Source organism: Haplochromis burtoni, unplaced genomic scaffold (genome assembly GCF_018398535.1).
Source record: "Haplochromis burtoni strain Fernald_Lab_line unplaced genomic scaffold, NCSU_Asbu1 Contig_7, whole genome shotgun sequence".
Classification (NCBI taxonomy): Eukaryota; Metazoa; Chordata; class Actinopteri; order Cichliformes; family Cichlidae; genus Haplochromis; species Haplochromis burtoni.
The window spans coordinates 4,838,333-4,859,547 of NW_024582368.1; the positions used below are offsets into that span (position 1 = coordinate 4,838,333).

The 21,215-nt window shown below is 41.7% G+C and overlaps 1 protein-coding gene across 38 annotated transcripts in view; it reads left to right on the forward strand.

The window, feature by feature from the left end:
• Nucleotides 1-21,215, forward strand: part of LOC102308332 (ankyrin-3) — a 118,015-nt gene that overhangs the window by 84,217 nt on the left and 12,583 nt on the right. For 24 of the 38 annotated variants that reach the window (XM_042225542.1, XM_042225543.1, XM_042225517.1 and 21 more), the window contains 15 exons: nucleotides 623-725; nucleotides 1,521-1,571; nucleotides 2,110-2,219; nucleotides 3,043-3,075; nucleotides 3,952-4,176; nucleotides 4,293-4,447; nucleotides 5,133-5,344; nucleotides 5,545-5,752; nucleotides 6,952-7,048; nucleotides 8,041-8,269; nucleotides 8,382-8,507; nucleotides 9,518-9,640; nucleotides 10,185-10,211; nucleotides 11,962-12,043; nucleotides 13,316-20,566. In XM_042225542.1, coding sequence (XP_042081476.1) covers nucleotides 623-725; nucleotides 1,521-1,571; nucleotides 2,110-2,219; nucleotides 3,043-3,075; nucleotides 3,952-4,176; nucleotides 4,293-4,447; nucleotides 5,133-5,344; nucleotides 5,545-5,752; nucleotides 6,952-7,048; nucleotides 8,041-8,269; nucleotides 8,382-8,507; nucleotides 9,518-9,640; nucleotides 10,185-10,211; nucleotides 11,962-12,043; nucleotides 13,316-20,566 — 9,032 coding nt within the window. Of the gene's footprint in view, nucleotides 1-622; nucleotides 726-1,520; nucleotides 1,572-2,109; nucleotides 2,220-3,042; nucleotides 3,076-3,951; nucleotides 4,177-4,292; nucleotides 4,448-5,132; nucleotides 5,345-5,544; nucleotides 5,753-6,951; nucleotides 7,049-8,040; nucleotides 8,270-8,381; nucleotides 8,508-9,517; nucleotides 9,641-10,184; nucleotides 10,212-11,961; nucleotides 12,044-13,315; nucleotides 20,571-21,215 lie in introns of all 38 variants that reach the window. The other 14 variants (XM_042225526.1, XM_042225535.1, XM_042225593.1 and 11 more) reach the window with 9 other exon arrangements.

Consider the following 21,215-nt stretch of genomic DNA (forward strand, 5'->3'; position numbering starts at 1 on the left):
TAAAGCAGACTGCAGCAAGATAGATAGAAAAGACCTGCTTCCCTTCTTGTATTTTGCTCCTTTGAAACAGGTCTAGGTCAGCTAATCTTAGAATAAAGGAAGGTGAGCTTTTGAGCTTGAGTCGGATTTAAAAGTTGAAATATCTTTGAGTGAATCTTGTTCCTTTTCCTGTCATTGATGACGTCTGCACAGAATTGAACACTTTAAGCTCTTATCTGCCAACCAGGTGCATATAAGTACAGTCTGCTATTCTGTCATACGTCATCATTCAGGCAGACGTAGTTACACTAGTGCTCATGACAGACGTATAGACAGAGCTGTCTTTTTTCCTTTCAGGCCGCCTACTTCTCCTCTTCCTCTTTCCCTCTATCTCTTAATGCAAAAAACTGACCTCACTCTCATTTCCATCTCTGAATAACGTGCTGCAATATCTTATCCCTGTTCAAATGCAGACTCTTCTGCTTCTCTATTTTCCCCATATTACTTTTGGACTCTCTGTCCAGTAAGTGAAACCCCTGGAGGTTACATGTAGTAATGGATTCCTTGCTTTTTGTTTTATGCCGTGTCCCCCTGCCCGTCACTTGTTGTTGCCCGCGGCACTGGGTTGCATGGTAACATGTAGCCTCCGCTCCTTCAGTTCGGATAGGTCCAACACACTCAACCGGAGCTCCTTTGCACGAGACAGTATGATGATTGAAGAGATTCTGGCTCCTACAAAAGACACGGTAAGTTTCATTTCTTTCGACACTATTTCCAAGCCTTCTGTCACCTTCTATCCACATTTTCTTCTTTGCTTTTTGTTGTAATTGTTGTCTTTGCTGATTAAAACACAAATTGGATAGATTAAAGGCAGAATCAGAGTAGCTTCATTCATCTTGCACAAGGGTCATAACAGAAGAAGTGTTAATGCCATGCCTGCTTTTGCCAAAGTGCTGAGAGTGAGCATATAGCACCTTGATGAAAGCTTTATTCAAACCCATGAGCTTTGAGCCCCCCACCTCCAGCTTCCTGAGGGAAAACTGCAGTGCTCTGCAGCGCTCATCTGTCATTACGTTGTTTATGTTGGTCTGTAGCAATAAAAGAACCTGTAATTCTTTTCCTGAAATTATTGTTAATATTTGTTTCAGCATCACCCAAGATCCCAAACAAAACTTAACGATATTTTGTAGTTGTCTTGAATTAGAAAAGCAGATGTTTTGGAAATCATTTGACTATTTAACAACACTACTTTACTGTCTTATGTCAGAGAGCTTCCTGGTAAATTGGTGCTGTATTAACCTGTAAATATTATGTATATGAGATTATGTTTGCTTTGAATTATCTGCCTTTTGATGAGTGAAGTTTCAGTTACAGTCACCTATTGAATGCAGATGCTAGAATCAAGATGTATTCAAGGAGTCAAAATTGTTTTCCTCAGTGGAGCACAAATCCTGCAGTGAAGCACGGCACCATACATTAATTTGTGTGGGCCATCTAGTACCTATAATGCGACTGCTGAACTGTTTTTCTTCTTCCCTAAGCTTCAGAGTGTCTGTAAAGACATTTCCTACTTGGTTGACCCACTCAATAAGGTATAAATGTCGTTGGATGTCTGACTCATTCGTCGGTTTTGTTATTTTTCATTCGCAGTGGTTCACCTTCCATTTCTCTCAAGTTTTGCTTTTCTGTATATTTGTTTGTTTTGGGTCTTTGCCATAAGTCATTCCCATGCTCCTTTCAGTGTACGAGAGTTCCAAGATTCAGTGTTCACATCCTTCTTCTTTTATTAAAGCTGATCTTTAGTTTCAAGTTTCTCAGTCATCATAATTATATAGTATCATCTTTTATTTATGCGCCTCAAGTGCCTTTGTGTCCTGGCTGTTGTAAGACCATGGACAGTGATGGAAAACATTGGTGAAATAGAAGCTGTAAATGTAATCAGCCCATATCTATCATTGCAGTGAGTGATAATTTGTTCACTTTTTGTCATCTTGCACCTTGTTCCTTTTGTCTGGATCCATTAGTCAGTTTTGCAAATCTGCTGTCAGTTTTCTTTGTCATCCTTTTTCTTCTTAACCCATTCTTTACTTTCTGTGCTCTTTACCGTGTCTTTGGATCTTCCTCAACCAGCACCTTGCTGTGACCAGAGATTACAGTTCGGAGTGTATGAGACGCTACAGCTGGACTCCTGACACTATGGATCACAGCCACAACACTGTGTCTAGTCCAATTCACTCTGGGTAAGAACAGCTGCACTCTCACCCAGCCTGGGAAGATGTTTCCCAGCATGCATACACTTACAGTACATGTGAAACGACACACATACTGCATGTGCATTCATATAACTATTTGCAGAAATCACACATTTTATATGCTTACTGCACGCAAATGTTTTACTGTCTTTTGCTCTCCCCCAAAGAGTCAATATTCAGCAAACTCTGCAGCACTGATGCAGACAAGGTGCAGGGCTGTGGGATTTCTGCAGTGCTGCTACTGTACACATTACATTAAAGCAACAAGACACACTTCACCCTCTAAAACTCTTGAGTTCCTCCATGTTCACTGCCGTCATTCTATTTTTATCATTACGGAAACAAACCGCATACTTTGTGAGCTCATAGTACAGTAGCTCATGTGTTTCACTTAGATAAACCGATGCGTCTTTTACATACTTTGAATATACGACATCATAAAGTGTTAAGATCTGCTCAGAATAGAGCGTGCTGTCTTTGCACAGAACTTGCACATAACTGAAAATATCTTTGGTGTTACTGAGAATTTAAATAGTGGGATCTATCATTTTAAGTTTTGGATCTTTCTTTCTATTTATGACACATTTTACCTTCAAAGCGTGCCTGTTTATTTAAATATTACTGTGTTCATTGTCATTTTGTCCTCATTTTTTTGTCCTTATTTCTACTGCATCCCTTGTTTTTTCACCTTTTTAGTCTTCTTTCATCTCGAGTAGTCATTAGAGATCCCACCAGTGATTATGGAACTGCTACTAAAACTAGGTTCTGGGGGTTTGCCTCCTGCATTGTCTCCCATGTGTTTATTTTGCAGCTTCTCCTCCCCGCTCCCTCAGTATGACTCCAGGTGATGACTGAGTTTGCTGCTCTCACCCATGATGGCGCAGTGATGTCACTCGCTCCTCCACCTCTGTCTCCCTCTCATCTCGTCACTGTCTCTTCCCTCTCCCGTCTGTGCCTTTGTCATCTGTGTGGTCTGGTGTTTCATTTGCACTGCTTAGATCTTAGAAGTTTGTAGTCGACATGTTTGGGACTCCTTCTTTATTGTGCTATTCCTTACTCTCTCATTACACATAAAAAATAACACCTCAGTCTTCTGACAAAATATACAGGGATTTTACCGTTTGCAACATGCTTAGCAAGCAACACTTATGGGGAGAAAATTCAATGTGTGGCTTTAAATTAAAGCTGCACAGGCAGGTTTGTATGCCTACCCAAAACTTACTCCGTCTTCTTATTTGTGTAATTTGGTGTATTTGTGGGACGCCACAACGTGCTCTTGATTTGAAGAATACCGATCGTATCGACCCAAGTTGAAACATTAGTTCTGGTGTTTAATATTTGACCACTTAATGCTGCTTTACAGGGGCTGAATCTTTGGCACGTGCTCACTTACAGCCTCAGTCCTGGAAACTAAACTTTCTACAACTTCATTAGCAACCAGTTTAGTTTCACACAGTGTTTAGTTCCCTAAACTGAGGCAGGTGAAGGTGAGAACAGCCAAGTTTCAGAACTCAAAGCATCGTTTTTCTCCTCTCTATCGTCCTGTCTCTTCCTCTTTCTCTGTTTTTGTTACTTTCTGTCTTTTCCTTCACTTTATTTTGGTGTACGGTGATCACAGCATGGGAATCGTCCTCCCCACTTGTGTCCGTAGCTTTAGTCTATCTTTCTCTTTTGTCGTTGTTTTGTTTCCTACTCTGAAATGTTCTTCTTCATCTGGCAGGTTCTTGGTCAGTTTCATGGTGGATGCCCGTGGTGGTTCCATGAGGGGCAGCCGCCACAATGGCATGCGCATCATCATCCCTCCCAGGAAATGCACGGCACCCACACGTATTACTTGTCGCCTGGCTAAAAGACACAAACTGGCCTATCCTCCACCCATGGTAGAGGGTGAGGGGCTGGTCAGCCGACTGGTGGAGGTCGGACCTGCTGGGGCTCAGTTCCTTGGGTAGGTTTTGGTTTTTTTTGTAGTAGGCTAGGAGGCAAATCAAAGGTTTTTTTCTTCTTTCTTTCTTAGATTGTGCACCAATTTAACGAAGATTCTTATGCTCTGTTTCCTCAAAGTCCTGTGATTGTGGAGATCCCTCATTTTGGTTCAATGCGGGGGAAAGAGAGGGAGTTGATCGTGTTGAGGAGTGATAATGGTGACACGTGGAAGGAGCACCAGTCTGACATTAGACCAGAAGACCTCACAGAGCTGCTTTCTGGAATGGATGAAGGTAACAGGAAGGTTATTTGGTGTGCTCCACATTTTATCAACCATCGTTGGGCTTTTTTGTGTGGAGTTTGCATGTTCTGCATGGGTTCTCTCTGGGTACTCTGGCTTCCTCCTGGAGTCTCAAGACATGCAGTTAGTGGGGTTAGGTTAATTGGTGATTCTGAATTGGATGTAGGCATGAATGTGAGTGTGAATGGCTTTCTGACTGTCTGTGTTAGCCTGTCCTTGGTCTTCCCTGCCTCTCAACCTATGACAGAACCCGGAAGTGGATGAGCAGAAGATGGATAGATATTTATTTGAAAAGCAAATTGCTTTTGGATGCATTGAGTTCCATGTACAGTGAACAGCTATCATCTGATTACTACGGCATAAAACTTTCTGCGTTCCTGTCTTTGTTTACAAATGGAGATTAATTGAAAGAGCTCATAAAAATCTAATGATCATAGACGATTTGGTGCATTTCAGCCCAGTCCTATTTTTGCTTTTTTTATGGGCTGATTACCTGTAAGCTGACAAAGCCTGCAGAAATACCATTGATCAACTCAAACTACAAATGGAAATTACACAAACAGATATACTGCATATCTGTTGCAAATATCTGTTTATGAGTGCAAAAGTACACAAACACATATATAAACATATATTTATGTGTGTGTGTGTGTGAAATTCTTCTTCTCATCTTGCAGAGATGGATAGTCCTGCCGAGTTGGAGAAGAAGCGTATTTGCCGCATCGTCACTGGAGATTTTCCACAGTATTTTGCTGTGGTGTCGCGGATTAAGCAGGAATCTAATCATATGGGTCCTGATGGAGGGGTACTTTCTAGCAGTACTGTTCCCATGGTCCAGGCCTCATTCCCCCCAGGAGCTCTCACCAAGAAGATCCGTGTTGGCCTGCAGGTACAGTAGGACTTCTAATGCCCACTTAAGTTTGGTCTGTATGATGACGGTGCACTGATTTGTTTCTTTACCTTACCATTCATTTTAACTGCTTAGATCCCTTAATTTGTTAGAATATTTTAAAATTGCCTGATTTGGCAGTAATCTGAGTTTAATGGCCAAATATTTTTTTCTGTACATCTTCCTGGCCTTCTGTTTAGGCCCAGCCTGTGCCAGATGACATGGTGAGGGCAGTCCTTGGCAACAGAGCCACCTTCAGCCCCATTGTCACTGTAGAGCCGAGGAGAAGAAAATTCCACAAGCCGATCACTATGACGATCCCTGTCCCACCTAGATCGGCAGAAGGCCATCCCATCGGCCATCGAGGCGAATCGGCACCCTGCCTGCGTCTCCTCTGCAGCATCACAGGCAAGCCGACCTGTGTATTAGTGGAGCATGACAATACTCTTGTGGTACCTCTATGCAAACAGCTTTTGCAGAATTAACATTTATTTCCAAGATTCCTTAAAAGATATCTTGACAGTCATTACATTTCTTATTTTTGTTTTAAAATGTTTTTACTATTATATAGCACTGTGCAAAAGTCTTGAGCCACCCATCATCAATTCTGTTTTGCTTCCAAAAAACAGACTTTTTTAAAGTGTCTTGAGCAACAATTCTAAATTTTGAAGTTTTTCTTTGGAAATTGGCTATATTTTAATTAGTTTTCAGTCCAGTCCATTTACCTTGGCATTTTCTGAGGATGTGTTGTGTTTGTCAAGCCACTTAACACTGCCCTAAATATGAATCATTTAAGTAGAGAAAAGGCACTTGGCAGGCCTAAAAAATGTCAAGCACTCATTCACAGCACTCAATATGTACAGACAAAATGAGGAGAGAGATTCAACAGTGAGTGTTTATGGCTATTTGTAAAACCTAGTGGAGGCTTTGTCATGGATTGGGGCTGTATTTCAGCCAGTGGTGTTGGGAATCCTGTCAAAATTGATGGAATTATGAATGCAGAAAGATTCACTATGCGATACCATCTTTTTGGGAGCATGAGATTGATCTTAAACACATCACCAATGCAGTAAAATCATACCTGATTAGACAAACACACAGTGGAACCCTCTCAGTCATGGATGGGTCTCCCCAGAGCCAGGACCACAACATTGTTGAAGCAGTGTGTGATTATTGGAACAAAGAACAGCCAGCATCCAACGAAGAGCTTTGAATGTCCTTCAAGGATCCTGGAGAACTTTTCCTGAAAGCTAATTAAAGAAGAATAAAGGTGGTCATAACAAATACTGACTTTCAAGCTTATTAGAATTGTGAAAACTCTGTTTTTGCCTTATCTACTTTGTTTCCATTTATGTTTTCACATGTCAGTACACCTATTTTCCATTTTTCGAGGAATATATACAAAATGAAATAATAAACATAAGGAGTAGCTTAAGACTTTTGCACAGCACTGTACAAATCATTATGAGTCGAATAGTCTGATCAGTTCTACTATGATAGTAAAAAATGCAGAGCTAAGAAGATAAAAGAACAGCGATTACGTAAGCTAAAAACTGCCCGTGCTGAAAAGGCAGTGAGCTAAATTTTTGTCCCTGTTTTTAATGCAGGAGGAACCTCCCCTGCGCAGTGGGAGGACATCACAGGAACCACACCACTGTCCTTTGTAACTGACTGCGTTTCCTTCACCACAAATGTTTCGGCCAGGTGAGACACACTCGTATGTTATACACACGGCAAATCAGAACTGGACCACTGCATATATAAATATACCGATGCCCAAGCTGTCAGTCAATCGTCATGAAATGATCTTGCTGACAAACAGACAGACAAACAAATGGCGCCCGTGTTATACCTCTGACTTGAATGATCTAAATCTCTAAATTTTGATTAATTGGACTAATTATGGAGTGAAACTGTTACATTTGTGGAGGGAGAATATACTACATTGAGCCCTAGAAACAGGTGTAACTTTCTTTATTAATAATAAATAATAATGACTAGATGTATCAATAATAAAGGTAGTAGGTTAAAGTATGGTTGGTTCAGTGTATATTTATCAATATCAAATATCAGTGTATATTTTATATTTTCTGGAGACCTTGATAATAAAAGCAGTTAGTTGCAGGTCTAGTCTCACCTCAGTGGAAGTCCCAACAAGTAACCCAAGAGAGTTTAACTCTCTTCCAGAAAACATTGTTGTGAGCTTCAAAATATTGACAGTGTATTTGCAGAAGTTGGCAGTGAATGCCCAAATATACCACGAGATAAAAGCTCAAAAATGCAACCAGTTAGTTGACAGAATCCCGAGTTCCCCTCTGATAGAGTTACACTCAGTTACACATTTAACTGTGTGGTGCAAAGTCAGTAAACCACAGATTGTTGAGGTATGCTGTTAAACTGACCTCAGCAAGTGAACCTTTCAGTTACATCACGCAAAGTCATGATTTTCCATCCTAACTTGATTTAAATCATGCGGTGAGTGTGTAGCCTGATACTAACAGAGCACCCTTTGGTACTCTATAATTAGATTACTGCACAAATGTCATGTGTCTTTTTGCATCCTTCAGAGAAATAGCCACATTTGTTTGATCACTTAGATTATTATTTAGAATGACTGTTATACACCTGTGAGAAGATTCATACAAAATTGCTTTATTTATTTACTTTTTGTGTCGCCTCGGATCTTTCCCCCTCAGGTTTTGGCTCGCAGACTGTCACCAGATTCCTGAGACGGTGAGTCTAGCGTCTCAGTTATACCGGGAGCTGATCTGCGTGCCGTACCTGGCCAAATTTGTGGTGTTCGCCAAGATGAATGATGCTGTTGAGGCTCGGCTGCGCTGCTTCTGCATGACGGACGACAAAGTGGACAAGACCCTCGAGCAGCAGGAGAACTTTGAGGAGGTGGCCCGCAGCAAAGATATTGAGGTGGGATGCAAACAAATGTTCTGCAGTAAGAGAGTCTAATAAAAACTGCACTGACAGATAAAATAAAACAATGTGCTGTGATTCTATATTTTTGGATAATGGATTTCTGTAGGTTCTTGAGGGCAAACCGATCTACGTGGATTGTTATGGCAATCTTTCCCCTCTTGCCAAAAGCGGGCAGCAGCTGGTATTTAACTTCTTCTCCTTCAAGGAAAACAGACTTCCTTTCAACGTAAAGGTATAGGATGTGTTCTTCCTGTCACACTCTCTGTTAGCATTTACTGTAGCCTCCTTTATACAGGTGCATTTCAGAAACAGCTCTCCTTTCCTTGAGTCTGCATTAATTATCTCATGTTCTGCACATGCTTATGTACATGTACATGCTTCTAAGTGGATTATATTTTTCCCTGTTATATCTTTACTTGTATATAAAAACACTGCAATAGGTTGAGGTAGGGCTGTTCGATATAACGATATATATCGGATGACGATATAAAAACGTCTATCGTTTCATTTTACGCTATCGTTTGTTTCGTGGTGTTGCAAAATTGTTTACTGCAATATTTTTTCATCGTTTTGATGGTCACTGTGGTGGCTATATTAATTTCTTAAAGTTGTCTCCTTCTCTTACATTTAATATAACCACACTACAGACAGACAAGCGTTTGTTTTTATGCGTTGTCGTTAGCAACAACGACGGTAAAACCACCGTGTGTCCGCTTGTTCCACATAAACCTTTCACAATAAAGCTCAAGATCCTGTTGAGACTTTTCAAAATAAACGGAATCACGTGAAAGATGCAGAGTGTTTACGGATGAGAAGCAAAAAAGAGCCGCCAGGTGCTAAAAAATAAACCTTAGTCTCAAACGTTAGAACAGGCTTTTCCCCGCAGCACGCCGTGTAATAAATACTCACAAAGAAAACGGCGGCCGTTACAACTTATGTCTAAAATGTATAGTTTCATGCATCGGTTAAAACACTCGACTCCAGGTACACAACGCCCAGCTGGAAACACTTCACGCAAGTCGAGCTGCTCGAGATTCACAGAATTTACAGAAAATGTTACATTTTTGTGATTTTATATCGTTATCGGACGATAGATGTCTTAATATCGGGATATGAGATTTTGGTCATATCGCACAGCCCTAGGTTAAGGTGCAATGATAATTACTCCTGGAATTAAGAAGAAATGCATTTTTTTTTATTGACATTAGGTTTTGTTGAACAAGTGTTTACTGTCTTCTGCAGATCAGAGACATGGGCCAAGAACCATGTGGGCGCCTCTCCTTCCTGAGAGAGCCAAAAACCACAAAAGGCCTTCCACAGACTGCCATATGCAATTTGAATATCACACTGCCAACCCACAAGAAGGTACGATTTCCATGATTAAACTGTTGATTGTTTTAGGCCACGTCATATCATCTACATGTAAATGAACCAGTTGAAGAACAACAAACACTGTCCTCCCGAGACCAAGAGAAATCTTTGAAGCTCACCTGGTCTAGAAGTGACTGCCTGCTCCTTGTGTCTTTTATTAATGTTAAAGCCTGTGCCAGTCATAAGACCCCACAACGTACACATTGCAGCCACACATGCACATCATGCTTTGCTTTAGTGGCTGGCTCTCTGTGGGTACATAAAAATTATGCCAAAAAAACAACAACAAAACAATACTTTGTTTGTTTGTTTGTTGTGGTGTTGATTGATCACAAGAAACTGTATTTCCTTTGCTTTTGCTTTTGTTTATTTTGCTGTGTGTATTTATTAATCCCATAGATTTTTGATGCTTTTTGTTGTTTTTGCTGCTCCATTTTCATCCCCTGAGTTTTATTTTCACCTCCCGCTCACTATAACTTCCCTGCTCTCCATTGTGTCATCTCTCTCCTCTCCTGCAATGCATCTTGGAATACCACAGGATATGGAGTCTGATCCTGATGATGAGGTAAACAAATTCTTCATCATCACACGAAGCCGCTTCTTCTTTGTCGTCCTTTCTGTTGGCTTTACTGCAGAGAACGTTGTAAATATGCGTTTTGCAAATACCTTACCTCAGTTCTGTACCTAAATGTGGAAGATGCTTCTGAGCGCACGTTTTTACACAGCCGTGTCAATCCTGACCCTGCAGTGCATGAGTGGAAATGGCAATTGTTTTAATCTGCAAGGATTTATTTATCGTTGTCTCCATCCCAAGTCCAGTGGAGCCAGTTGCTGTATAACATCTCGGCTTGTTTTTCATCACTATCTTATTTTCCATACATGTTAAACAGGACTTCGTCATTACTATAAACATATAGAGACTTTGGTATATTTTGTCAGCCAGACATGTAACCCTAACTTTTATTATTTGTCCACTTAGGCTACGTCCACACGTACACGGGCATTTTTGAAAACGAAGATTTTCCGTTTTCGTTTTATAAAATAATCCCGTCCACACGTAAACGAAAAAATGATGGAAAATGCTGCTAGGAACATGCCAAAGCAACAGGTGGCGATATATTCCTAACCGTGTAGAAATGTTGGCCAATCAGAAGTCTAGAAGCCTCGGTGGGAAATAGTAAACAAAGCTGGGGCATAGAAGCAGAACCGAGTCGTATGTGTGGAGGGACAATAACTGTGTGTGTATGTGTAAGCATTTAAACACTGCAGACAGTAAAATTAACAGTAACAGTCTACCTCCATTGTAGAAATTCATTTCACCGAAACATTAACGTGGCGCACAGTGTGACATCAAGAAAGGCGCACACCTTTGACGCTGCATTTTCTCCGTTTTCCTCATCCACACGTAAATGCAAAAACGGAGTTTTCAAAAATATCCACCCTGGCAGGCGTTTTTAAAAATCTCCGTTTTCAGTGACCGAAAACGGCGTTTACATGTGGACGAAAGGTGGAAATGCATAGAAAAATCTCAGTTTTCAAAAATACCCGGGTACGTGTGGACGTAGCCTTAGTCGTTGTTTTTTTGTATTGGGGTTTCTCGTATTTTTTGTTCTTTTCCTTGGCTTTTCTGTAACAATAGTACTAACTCTCTCCATTGCATGGCAAAACATTTATGGAAGAGGATTCCAACAATAAACGTTTATTTCAACAACAGTGTGATATTGGAATAGTTAAGGTTCGGCAAACAAGTTCATTAGGATTTGCAAAAAACTGTAGTCATAGTTTCAAAAACTTAGGCTGTTTGTCTGCAAAGAATAAACACACTGCACTCACTTTTGTGAGTTACCCAACTCTTTACAAAGGCTACATTTCACACTAGTAATTGCTTTTACACTAAAAATTGGCATCAGATTAGATTTTAAATCATGAAATGCTAAATATGAACATTTGGAGAACCTATTGATACCAACACTGACGCAGTTATTATTATTGACGTTTTAAGATTTACCATGATGTGAAGATGAGAAGAAATTTATTCAATATACCATACTTAACTGTAAGTTGCACCAATTACTAGTGCAGGGATTACATGCAAATCATATATCGTTTACAGTTTTTTGAAGACACATAACTGTAGTGCCTCCCTGTGCAAGTACTAACAGCATGCACTGGTAGACTAAAAAAGCAGGTTTATTTCCTTGCACTATAACTTCTAAATTAACAAGTTAACAAAAATATTTATTTCTGTTCGTTTCAAGCACATTTTACTTCATTTTTATGTTGAAGCATCTTTTGTTCTTTTTTGTTTGTTTCAGACTGAAAAGCCAGAGCGACGTCATACCTTTGCCTCCTTAGCTTTGCGTAAGCGCTACAGCTATTTGACCGACCCAGCAGCGAGTGAGTTTCCCATTTTTACCTACGTGAAATTTTTAATTGGTTTCAGATATTTATGTTATTTTAATCAGTTTTAGTGTCTGAAAGGTCCCATGATATAGTTTACATATTTCTACCTCTCATTTACATATAATATAGAACCCTGACAAAACATGTCCATCGAGCATTTATTCCTACCACCCAACACATACTCTTTTATCATCTTTCATTCTGCAAACATTTGCATGGTTTCCTGTGTGTCATGCTTTGCTTACCCACCCCATGTTGACAAAATGTCTCCCTGTTTTGACTGCTATGTTATTGTCACTGGTGTCAATGTCTGTTCGTGTATCATTTGAACAGAAATGTTTTAATTCATGTTGAATAAAAATATTATTTTGAATTGTTCTCATTCTTTCAGCAGCCATTTCACTCTTTTATTGGCTTTATGATTGCGTGCGGCTGTGTATATTAACATGAAATAGGTTGCACTTTACATGAACTTTCTTCCCCCCACAGTGACTCTTTTAGAGCACAAGATTTGATTTAAAAACATTTTTTTTCCCTTTAATTAAATCTTGGAATACCTTTTCTCACAGATATTATGTTTTAGGGCCGGAGCTCTTTCTTCTCGATGCACTATCTTTGCTTTATTTTAATATGTCTAAACTTGTCTTTCTGACAATTTTGTGAAAAGTGTTAGGATTATTTAATAATATACTTAGCTAGAGATAAAATTGTGACCATTTAAATAAATCTTTCATTGCAGGTCACATTTTTTTGTAAAGTGCAACCTCATATTTTATTTTAAGTTGTGACCAAAATATTAAGGTGATATTTTTTTTTTATTAATAATATACACTTGTGGGGTCACCTGGCATTGAAAATGTACTAAATGAAAAGAGAAAGACCTTTTAATCAAACATACACAGTAAAAGGCAGTGTTGTTAGGAGCAAATAGATTAAGCATATCAAAAGTCAATGGAATTGCATATTTTTGGTTATCATGACCTTTTTGTCACATCTATCATATCAAGCATTTTTGTTTTTGTTTTTTGTTTGTTTTGTTTATTTTTTCCAAGATCCATTCTGTTTTGAGTGTATTTATTCTCATTGCTCATCATCATTGTAATATGGGCCTTTTACATTTCAAGTGTAAAATTATGCCTTTGAGAGTAATGCCCTTTCTGACTGACTCAAATTTCTCTTTCTGGTTTTTATGTTTTATTTCAAATTATTTTATGTTGGATTTTTTTTTTACTTCCTTATTGCTTTTGGTTTAAATTACTGTTGAAGAAACAACTGATCGAAGCTCGCCGAGAACACAGCCTTCTAGCTACCCTCACAAACCTGTCTTTTCAACGAGACCTTATCAGGCGTGGTCGCCTGTTCCTGTCGCCGTCCCTGGCCAAGCCAAGTCTGGGTTTGGCTCCCTCTCCAGTTCGTCATCCAACACGCCCTCTGCCTCTCCATTAAAGTCTGTCTGGTCCATCAACTCTGCCTCCCCCATCAAGACAAACATCCCTGGATCACCTGCCTCTTCTGTAAAGTCAGTTAGTGACATAGCCTCTCCCATCCGATCTTACAGAACCATCTCCTCTCCTATAAAAACGGTAGTCCAGCAAGCTCAGTACCCCGTCCAGGTCAGCCCCAGTCCCCTTTCTTCACCGGGCAAAAGTGCCCCAGATCCTCTGTCTATGAAAGGATTGGCAGCATTGTCTGCTAGAACCTCCCCTTTAACTGTCCCTGAAAGAGGGAGCACTCTTCTTGAAAGATCATCTATGGGCATGACCCCACCAAGCTCTCCCAAATCTTCTCTGAGTATGTTCAGTTCATCCCTGCCATATAAGACTGTTATGGGAGGATCTAGTGGCACTGCATCATCCTCATCACCTATAAAAACTGTACCTGGTCTCTCTTCTGTGCGTTCCTTTGCCTCTGATGTCACAAGCCCTGCAAGAAACCTGTTTTCGTCCCTTTCATCACCACTGAAATCCAACTCCTCCCCAAGTGCTGCAGCTTTGATTAATGGAAGTGTCTCGCCCACACAGTACCGTTCTTCATCCCCAACATCTCTTCTCTCCAGCAGTCTGCAAGAAAGGATACAAGCAACCACCAATGCTGCAACCACAAGTGTCAATGCAGCATTTGATGAAGTTGAAAAAACATTCAATTCTTGCTCTGCAGGCTATGGCACCCTGAAGTCCATGTCTTCTTCTGCGTCTTCCTCATATCAGTCCATTAGATCATCAGCTTCTAATTCCCTGTATCCCTCACTAAGATCCCCCACTAATGTTACCACTGCTGTAACGTCTAGTACAATGACTGTTCCAGTGTACTCTGTTATTAATGTGCTGCCAGAACACCAGTTTAAAAAGTTACCTGAGGTGTCAAAGTCAGCTGCTGCTCTTCTATCCCCAAGGAAGACTGTGCCAGTTGAGGTAAATGCTCAGTTGCAGTCTTCCTTTGCCAAAACGCTTTCCCCTATCAAAGCTCCCTTTTCTGCTGGCCTCAAGTCAAATACCACATCACCACTGTCATCTAGTCAAGAGATTCTGAAGGATGTAGCTGAAATGAAGGAGGACTTGATTCGAATGTCAGCCATTTTGCAGACAGACCCAAATTCCATAGCAAATAAAGGATTTCAGTCTGATTCTCCCAGAGAGGCTAAGATAGAAGATGAGGAGCCATATCGGATTGTGGAGAAAGTAAAGCAAGACTTGGTAAAAGTCAGTGAAATCCTCACTAAAGATGGTGTGAAGGATGGTAGGGTTTCCCTGACCAGGGATTCATTGGATGACATACATTTCTCGAAAGTACAAGTTGAACAACCGCCAAGCAACTGGAGCTATCCTCCAAGATATGAGACAGTGGTCCCTCAAGCCAAATCGAAAACAATTCCTGATCGAGATTTCAATCTGTCCAAAGTGGTTGACTACCTGGCCACTGATGTGGGCAGCAGCTCTTTCTCCAAAATGTATGATACAAAGCATAAAGCAGATGAGGGCAAAAGAGAAGAAGATGGGAAAGAGAAGCAGAAACGTGTTTTAAAACCCACCATAGCAGTTCAGGAGCATAAGCTCAAAATGCCTCCAACAAACATGAGGTCTTCTTCTTCTGACAAGGAGATCAGTAAAATAGCTGATACGCTTTTTGGAGCAGATACTGTGCTAGAATCCCCTGATGATATCTCACATGAACAAGATAAAAGCCCTCTCTCAGACAGTGGCTTTGAGACCAGAAGTGAAAGAACACCCTCTGCCCCTCAAAGTGCCGAAGGCATGGGCCCCAAAGCCCTTTTTCAGGATATCCCAGTTCCACCAGTGATCACTGAGACTAGAACTGAGGTTGTCCATGTCATCAGGAGTTATGAGTCTCCAGAGGACAACAAACAACCTGCAATGGAGGATGCTCACCCAGTAAGATATATTGATTCAGATGCTAAAGGGCATCAAAATCAAACTACGTCAACTGCAGACCAGAATAAATGCTATTCAATTAAAGTCAGCCCTGACGAAGATCCCATGGGGAAAGGGATGAGGGTAAAGGAGGAAACTCATATCACTACCACCACCAGGATGGTGTACCACAAACCACCTGGCAAAGAATCAGCATCTGAGAGGTGTGAGGAGACGATGTCTGTGCATGACATAATGAAGGCATTTCAGTCAGGCAAAGACCCTTCTAGAGAGCTGGCTGGACTGTTTGAACACAAGTCAAACAATGAGGAAACATCTCAGAGAGTCCTCGAGGATCTCAACTCCAAGCCTAAAGTTGAAAGAATAATTGAGGTTCATATTGAAAAGGGCAATAAAACAGAACCAACAGAAGTCATCATCAGAGAGACAAAAAACCATGCAGAGAAGGAAATGTACTACTATCCAGGGAATAGACAAGATGAGGAAGAGACCGAGGAGTCTCTCCCAGTGTACCTTGACTCCCCAAGAGTGAACACACCCATGTCCCAGGAAGAAGACAGTCGCCCTAATTCAGCCCAGCTCATGACAGATGACTCTTACAAAACTCTAAAGCTACTTAGCCAACAGTCTGTTGAGTACAATGAGGATGAGTCATCAGAGCTTAGAGGGGAGTCTTACAATTTTGCAGAGAAAATGCTACTCTCTGAGAAATTTGACCAATCTCATTCTGACACAGAAGAATATTTGAGAGATAGGTCTCGCTTCTGCTCACCAGATAGAAGCAGTCACAGTGAGGGTAGATCAGTTGGGCCAAGGACAGAGTATGTCTTTAGGTCAACAAGAAACGTCTTTGATAAATCTGGACGGATGGCCAATGTTGATGACAACTTTGACAAACTGACACTTTTGCAATATTCATCTGAGCCTGGTAGCCCCAAGCAGTCTGTTTGGATGCGTGTGTCAGATGACACGCAGAATAAAGAGAGAGAACAGCTTATATATGAGGACAGGGTGGACAGAACTGTAAAAGAGGCAGAGGAAAAGCTAAGTGAGGTGTCTCAGTTCTTCCGTGATAAAACAGAACAGCTCAATGATGAGTTGTCATCTCCAGAGAAGAAATCTCGTAGACCAGACTTCAGAGAATCACGGTCAGGGCCCAGCTCTACACACAGCAGTCCAGAAAGATCAGCTTATAGGAGTGGGAGTAGTGGGGAAGAGTGGAGCAGGGAAAGGCTTCGAGACAGGTTCACCTCCAGTGACAGGAAATGTGCCAGTTTACCAAGCAGTCCAGAAAGGAGAGTATTGTTACAGTATTGTGATTCCGACTCAAGAAGACAAGGTGATGGTAAATCACAGGTAACTACAGGTGAAAGCCCTAAACCTTTTCAGATGTCTTCCTCCAAAGTCAGTGCAGTGAGGCTAAAGTTTGAGCAAGAGGCTCAAAGGCAAGATCGGAATCCTCAGGGTGTCCAGAATTCAAATCCCCCTATCAGAAAGCTCCAGGAAAGTAAGCTTCCTGTTTACCAGGTATTTGCTGGTTCAGGTGTCCCAAAAACAGGAGATGGTGTGGGAAATCAGAGGAGTTGTCAAGAGAGTGAAACAAATAAGTTCTCACCCAAGCATGAGACTAGTGGAAAAAATCAAGAAGAGAGCAAGTTATTCAGAACATGGGAGAACCAGGGGTATGGAAACTATAAACCTCAATCTCCCAAACTATCTAATTCATTAATCCATGATTCTATGAAAAGCAGCAATAATAGTGATTCCCAAAGACAAGAAACAACAAAAAAAATAATCTACACAGAATTTGTTGTCCGAGAAAGTCCAACCAGCAACGATAGTCTAAAAAAAAACTCGGAATCACAAATTCCTGTAAGAAAGCCATCTAATTTCTCAGAAAATCAGAAATCTCCCCCTTTAAAAACTGATACCCCTATTGAACCATTTGAGAGGGCAGGGTCTCATAGTTCAGCTCGAAATCGGGTACACAGTAGCTCTGAATCCAACAAGTCTACCCGTGGATCATCATTAGGAAAATCCACAGATTCATCAGAGGGTAGCCAGTCAAATGTAGTGTGTAATGGTGTTGATAGTGACCAAGTAGAATATTTGGATCAAGTAACTCCTGTAGTTGTAACTGAGGGTTTTAAAGATATTAAGCCCTTGCCTGTTTATGTCAGCATCCAAGTAGGAAAGCAGTATGAGAAAGAGACAGCTTCGGGTCAGCTGGGAACATACAAAAAGATAGTAAGCCATGAGAGTAGGACAGTGCATGAAACCAGGGGTGCATTTTACTCTGTCAAACAAAAGCAGTTGCCATCGCCTCAAGGAAGTCCAGAAGATGACACTCTAGAACAAGTGACTTTCATGGAAAGCTCTGGGAAAAGTCCTGTTACCCCTGAGACCCCCAGCTCAGAGGAAATGAGCCTGACCTCCAGAACGCCAGACTCTGTGATAGGCTTCATGCCTGGCATGCCAAGTCCTATCCCAGAGGAGTCTGAAGAGGAAGAAGGAAAGACCTTCATCTACAAAGAGCCCTCAAAGGAAAAACCTAAGCCAGCTTCCCCAGAGAATAAAAAGCAGGATGGAGAGAGACAAAGGTCAAAGGACAAAAGAGTGGCTTATATAGAGTTTCCACCACCTCCTCCTATAGAAGCAGAACAGTCCAATCCAGAGAAAAGGGGTTCATGTGCTTCTTCCTCAGAGACAGAGATGATGGAGGTTAACCTGCAAGAGGAACATGATAGACACCTCTTAGCTGAGCCAGTCATCAGGGTCCAGCCTCCATCCCCTATTCCCCCTGGAGCTGATAACAGTGACTCTAGCGATGATGAGTCCGTCTTTCATCCCATCCCACTCAAAAAGTATACATTTAAAATGAAGGAAGAAGGAGAGAAACGTCCAAAACCCAAAAAATCTGAGAAAAATGGAAATAAGGACTCTGGGATTAATGGTGTAGTAAAGGGAGAGGAGGCTGATTTTGAGCAAAATGGCAATGATCAGTCAATCACTGACTGCTCAATAGCGACCACTGCTGAGTTCTCTCATGACACAGATGCAACTGAAATTGACTCTTTAGATGGGTATGACCTTCAGGATGAGGATGATGGACTGAGTGAAGATCCAAAAACATCTAGTCTGTCTAATGATGGAAAAACAGCGGGTGCATTTAGCCAGTCCAAGCTTGAAGTGATAGAGGAAGAGAAATGTGAGGAAGGGGGAGATGGAAAGACTAAAATCAGTGCATCTTCTCTGCAAAGTAGTGGGGATGAAAAAGATTACACCCTTGAAGGAAGACATCCAGATAGACAGGGCTTTGGAGAAAACTACTTTGGCTATCAACTTGAAGAGGAGCTGAATTCACCCTTTAAAACAGTGGCCACCAAAGGTCTGGACTTTGACCCCTGGTCCACAAAAGGGGTTGATAATGAAGGGGTTTTTGAGTCCAAATCAAAAGATGATGACCCAAAACCCTACGGCTTATCAGTGGAGGACTCACAGGCTACAACTCCTGACACAACCCCTGCTCGAACACCAACTGATGAGAGCACACCGACTAGTGAGCCTAACCCTTTCCCTTTCCACGAAGGGAAGATGTTTGAGATGACCCGCAGTGGTGCTATTGACATGAGCAAGCGGGACTTTGTTGAAGAGAGGCTTCAGTTTTTCCAGATTGGTGAGCATTCCTCTGACCCTAAAACAGGGGAAAAGGGGCGAGGGGGCAAGATCCTGGGGGTACTTTCCTCTCAATCAAAAACAGGGGAGAGGGCCACTGTAGATGGAAAGGTGAAGGTTATAGATACTACCACAGACAGCAGCACTACACCAACAACACCAGCAGCAACTACAGCAAAATGCAGTCCTGCACAGCCTCGCAGTGACACTGGCTATGCTGGTACTGATGCCCCCATCTGTGAAGCCATAGCTGAAACTGCCTCGTCTTGCACAATCACAGCCTCTAAGGTTGATTCGAAATTACGTACTCCTATTAAGATGGGCATAGCTGCCTCTATAACTGTGAAAAAAGACTCAGGGGATCTCACTGATTGTAAAGCTGAGATATCTGAGGGCCAGCTGGTGCCAGAATACATTAGTATAGAGGGGCAGTCTACAGACAGCAAGTCTAGCAGCCGCACTTCGCCCAGATTAGAAAGAAGAGATTACCCCTCTGAAAACTGCAACAACAATAATAACCTTGAGTCCTCCAATGTACAGGCCAACTACATACAGTGTGGCAGTGTGGTGTTTAATTTGCAGTCCTCTTCTGAACCCACCCTCCAAAAAGCTAGTCGGATAGAAACGCTTTGCTGTAGGGAATTAGAAGAAAGAGTGGAAGTACACAGCAGTAGTCAGGTGCAGGAGGAGAAAAATGAAACAGTTAAAGAAAATGAAGTAAAGCAGCCCAAGTCAAGACTTCCAGTTAAAGCATCAGGATGGTCATTTCACACGCAGGGAACAGCCATAGGTAAACAGAAGCCGAAACAAGCAGTGAAAGTTGAGGTTAAAAAAAGAGGCGAGCCAGCCATAGCCAAAGTAGAGCCCAGGTCTAGGATACCAATAAAGGATGTTAAAAAGAGCAGCCCTGCTACTACAGCTAGCTCAGTTGTTTCAGTTCGGGTTACCTCACAGCCAACGAGGGCACTGGCCACAGAGAGAGCAGCCATACAGTTGCCCTCAAGGCTTCCACTGAAGGACAGGCATCAGATCAGCAGTGTCGCAATTGAGGGAGTATGTAGACCAGACAGACAGGAAAACCCTAGTGAGCTTTGTAAGCGCACCATCGAATACTTTAAAGACATTAGCGGGGAGACGCTAAAGTTGGTGGACCGCCTGTCAGACGAGGAGAAAAAGACGCAGACAGAGCAGTCGGAGGAAGACAGCACCTCCCGGAGCACCTCTCTGTCGGACGCCTCCCAGCCTTCCCAGCCCTCCCAGCCCTCCCGCTCATCCAGGTCTGGTAGAGGTTCGAGGGCTGAGGCCGGGGCCGCGTCCGTAAGGGCAAAGGTGGCGACGACGGACAGGGCCTCCGGCAGTGAGAGGAGCAGGAGGAGTAGGCGGACTGGTGGGAAGGAGGGCAGTCAGGGACTCACAGGGTCTCGAACGCCTCCCATCGCGGAGATCAAGCCTAGTTTGTAAAATTTTCACACTATGTTTAAAATACATCTATATATTTCTATATATCACTTGTAGTTGCATGACATCGTTGTGATTGTTTAATGGATTGACTGGAATGCCTGTGGCGTGTTTACATATTCCCTTCAGAATAGTAGCTGTCATTTAAATTTCTTTTTCATTGATGTACTGTGTACTGTATTGTCCGTGTCGCAATATTCTCTTTCTTCTGTTCTCCTCTTTTGACCCCGTTTACCTTCCATAGTTAGAGTCAGCATGCCAGTAGTAGTGACTGGTCACTGGCACAACCAGTCACTTGTTTTACAAATCCTGGTCTGTCTCTGTCTGTCTGTCTGTGCAGGGTTGTTACTGAGTTATTGTGGTAGTTTGTTTTTACAGACTATTTCATGCAGCTGTCATTTAAACTAACTAGTGTTGGCAAAGAACACACAAAAGCGTCTTCGCATGTTAACATTTTAGATTCTAACATAGACCTTTCCACTGTAGATTTTTAGAAGTCTGTTGTTGAGAGTCATGTTATGCTTTGTTTTGTCACAGAGAACCACTTACTATGTAGACACATTTATGTTCCCCATAGCGTCTCTAGTATGAAATATCCTTTCCTTGCCATCTTGTGGAAATGATTCCAGTAATATGGTAGCCAT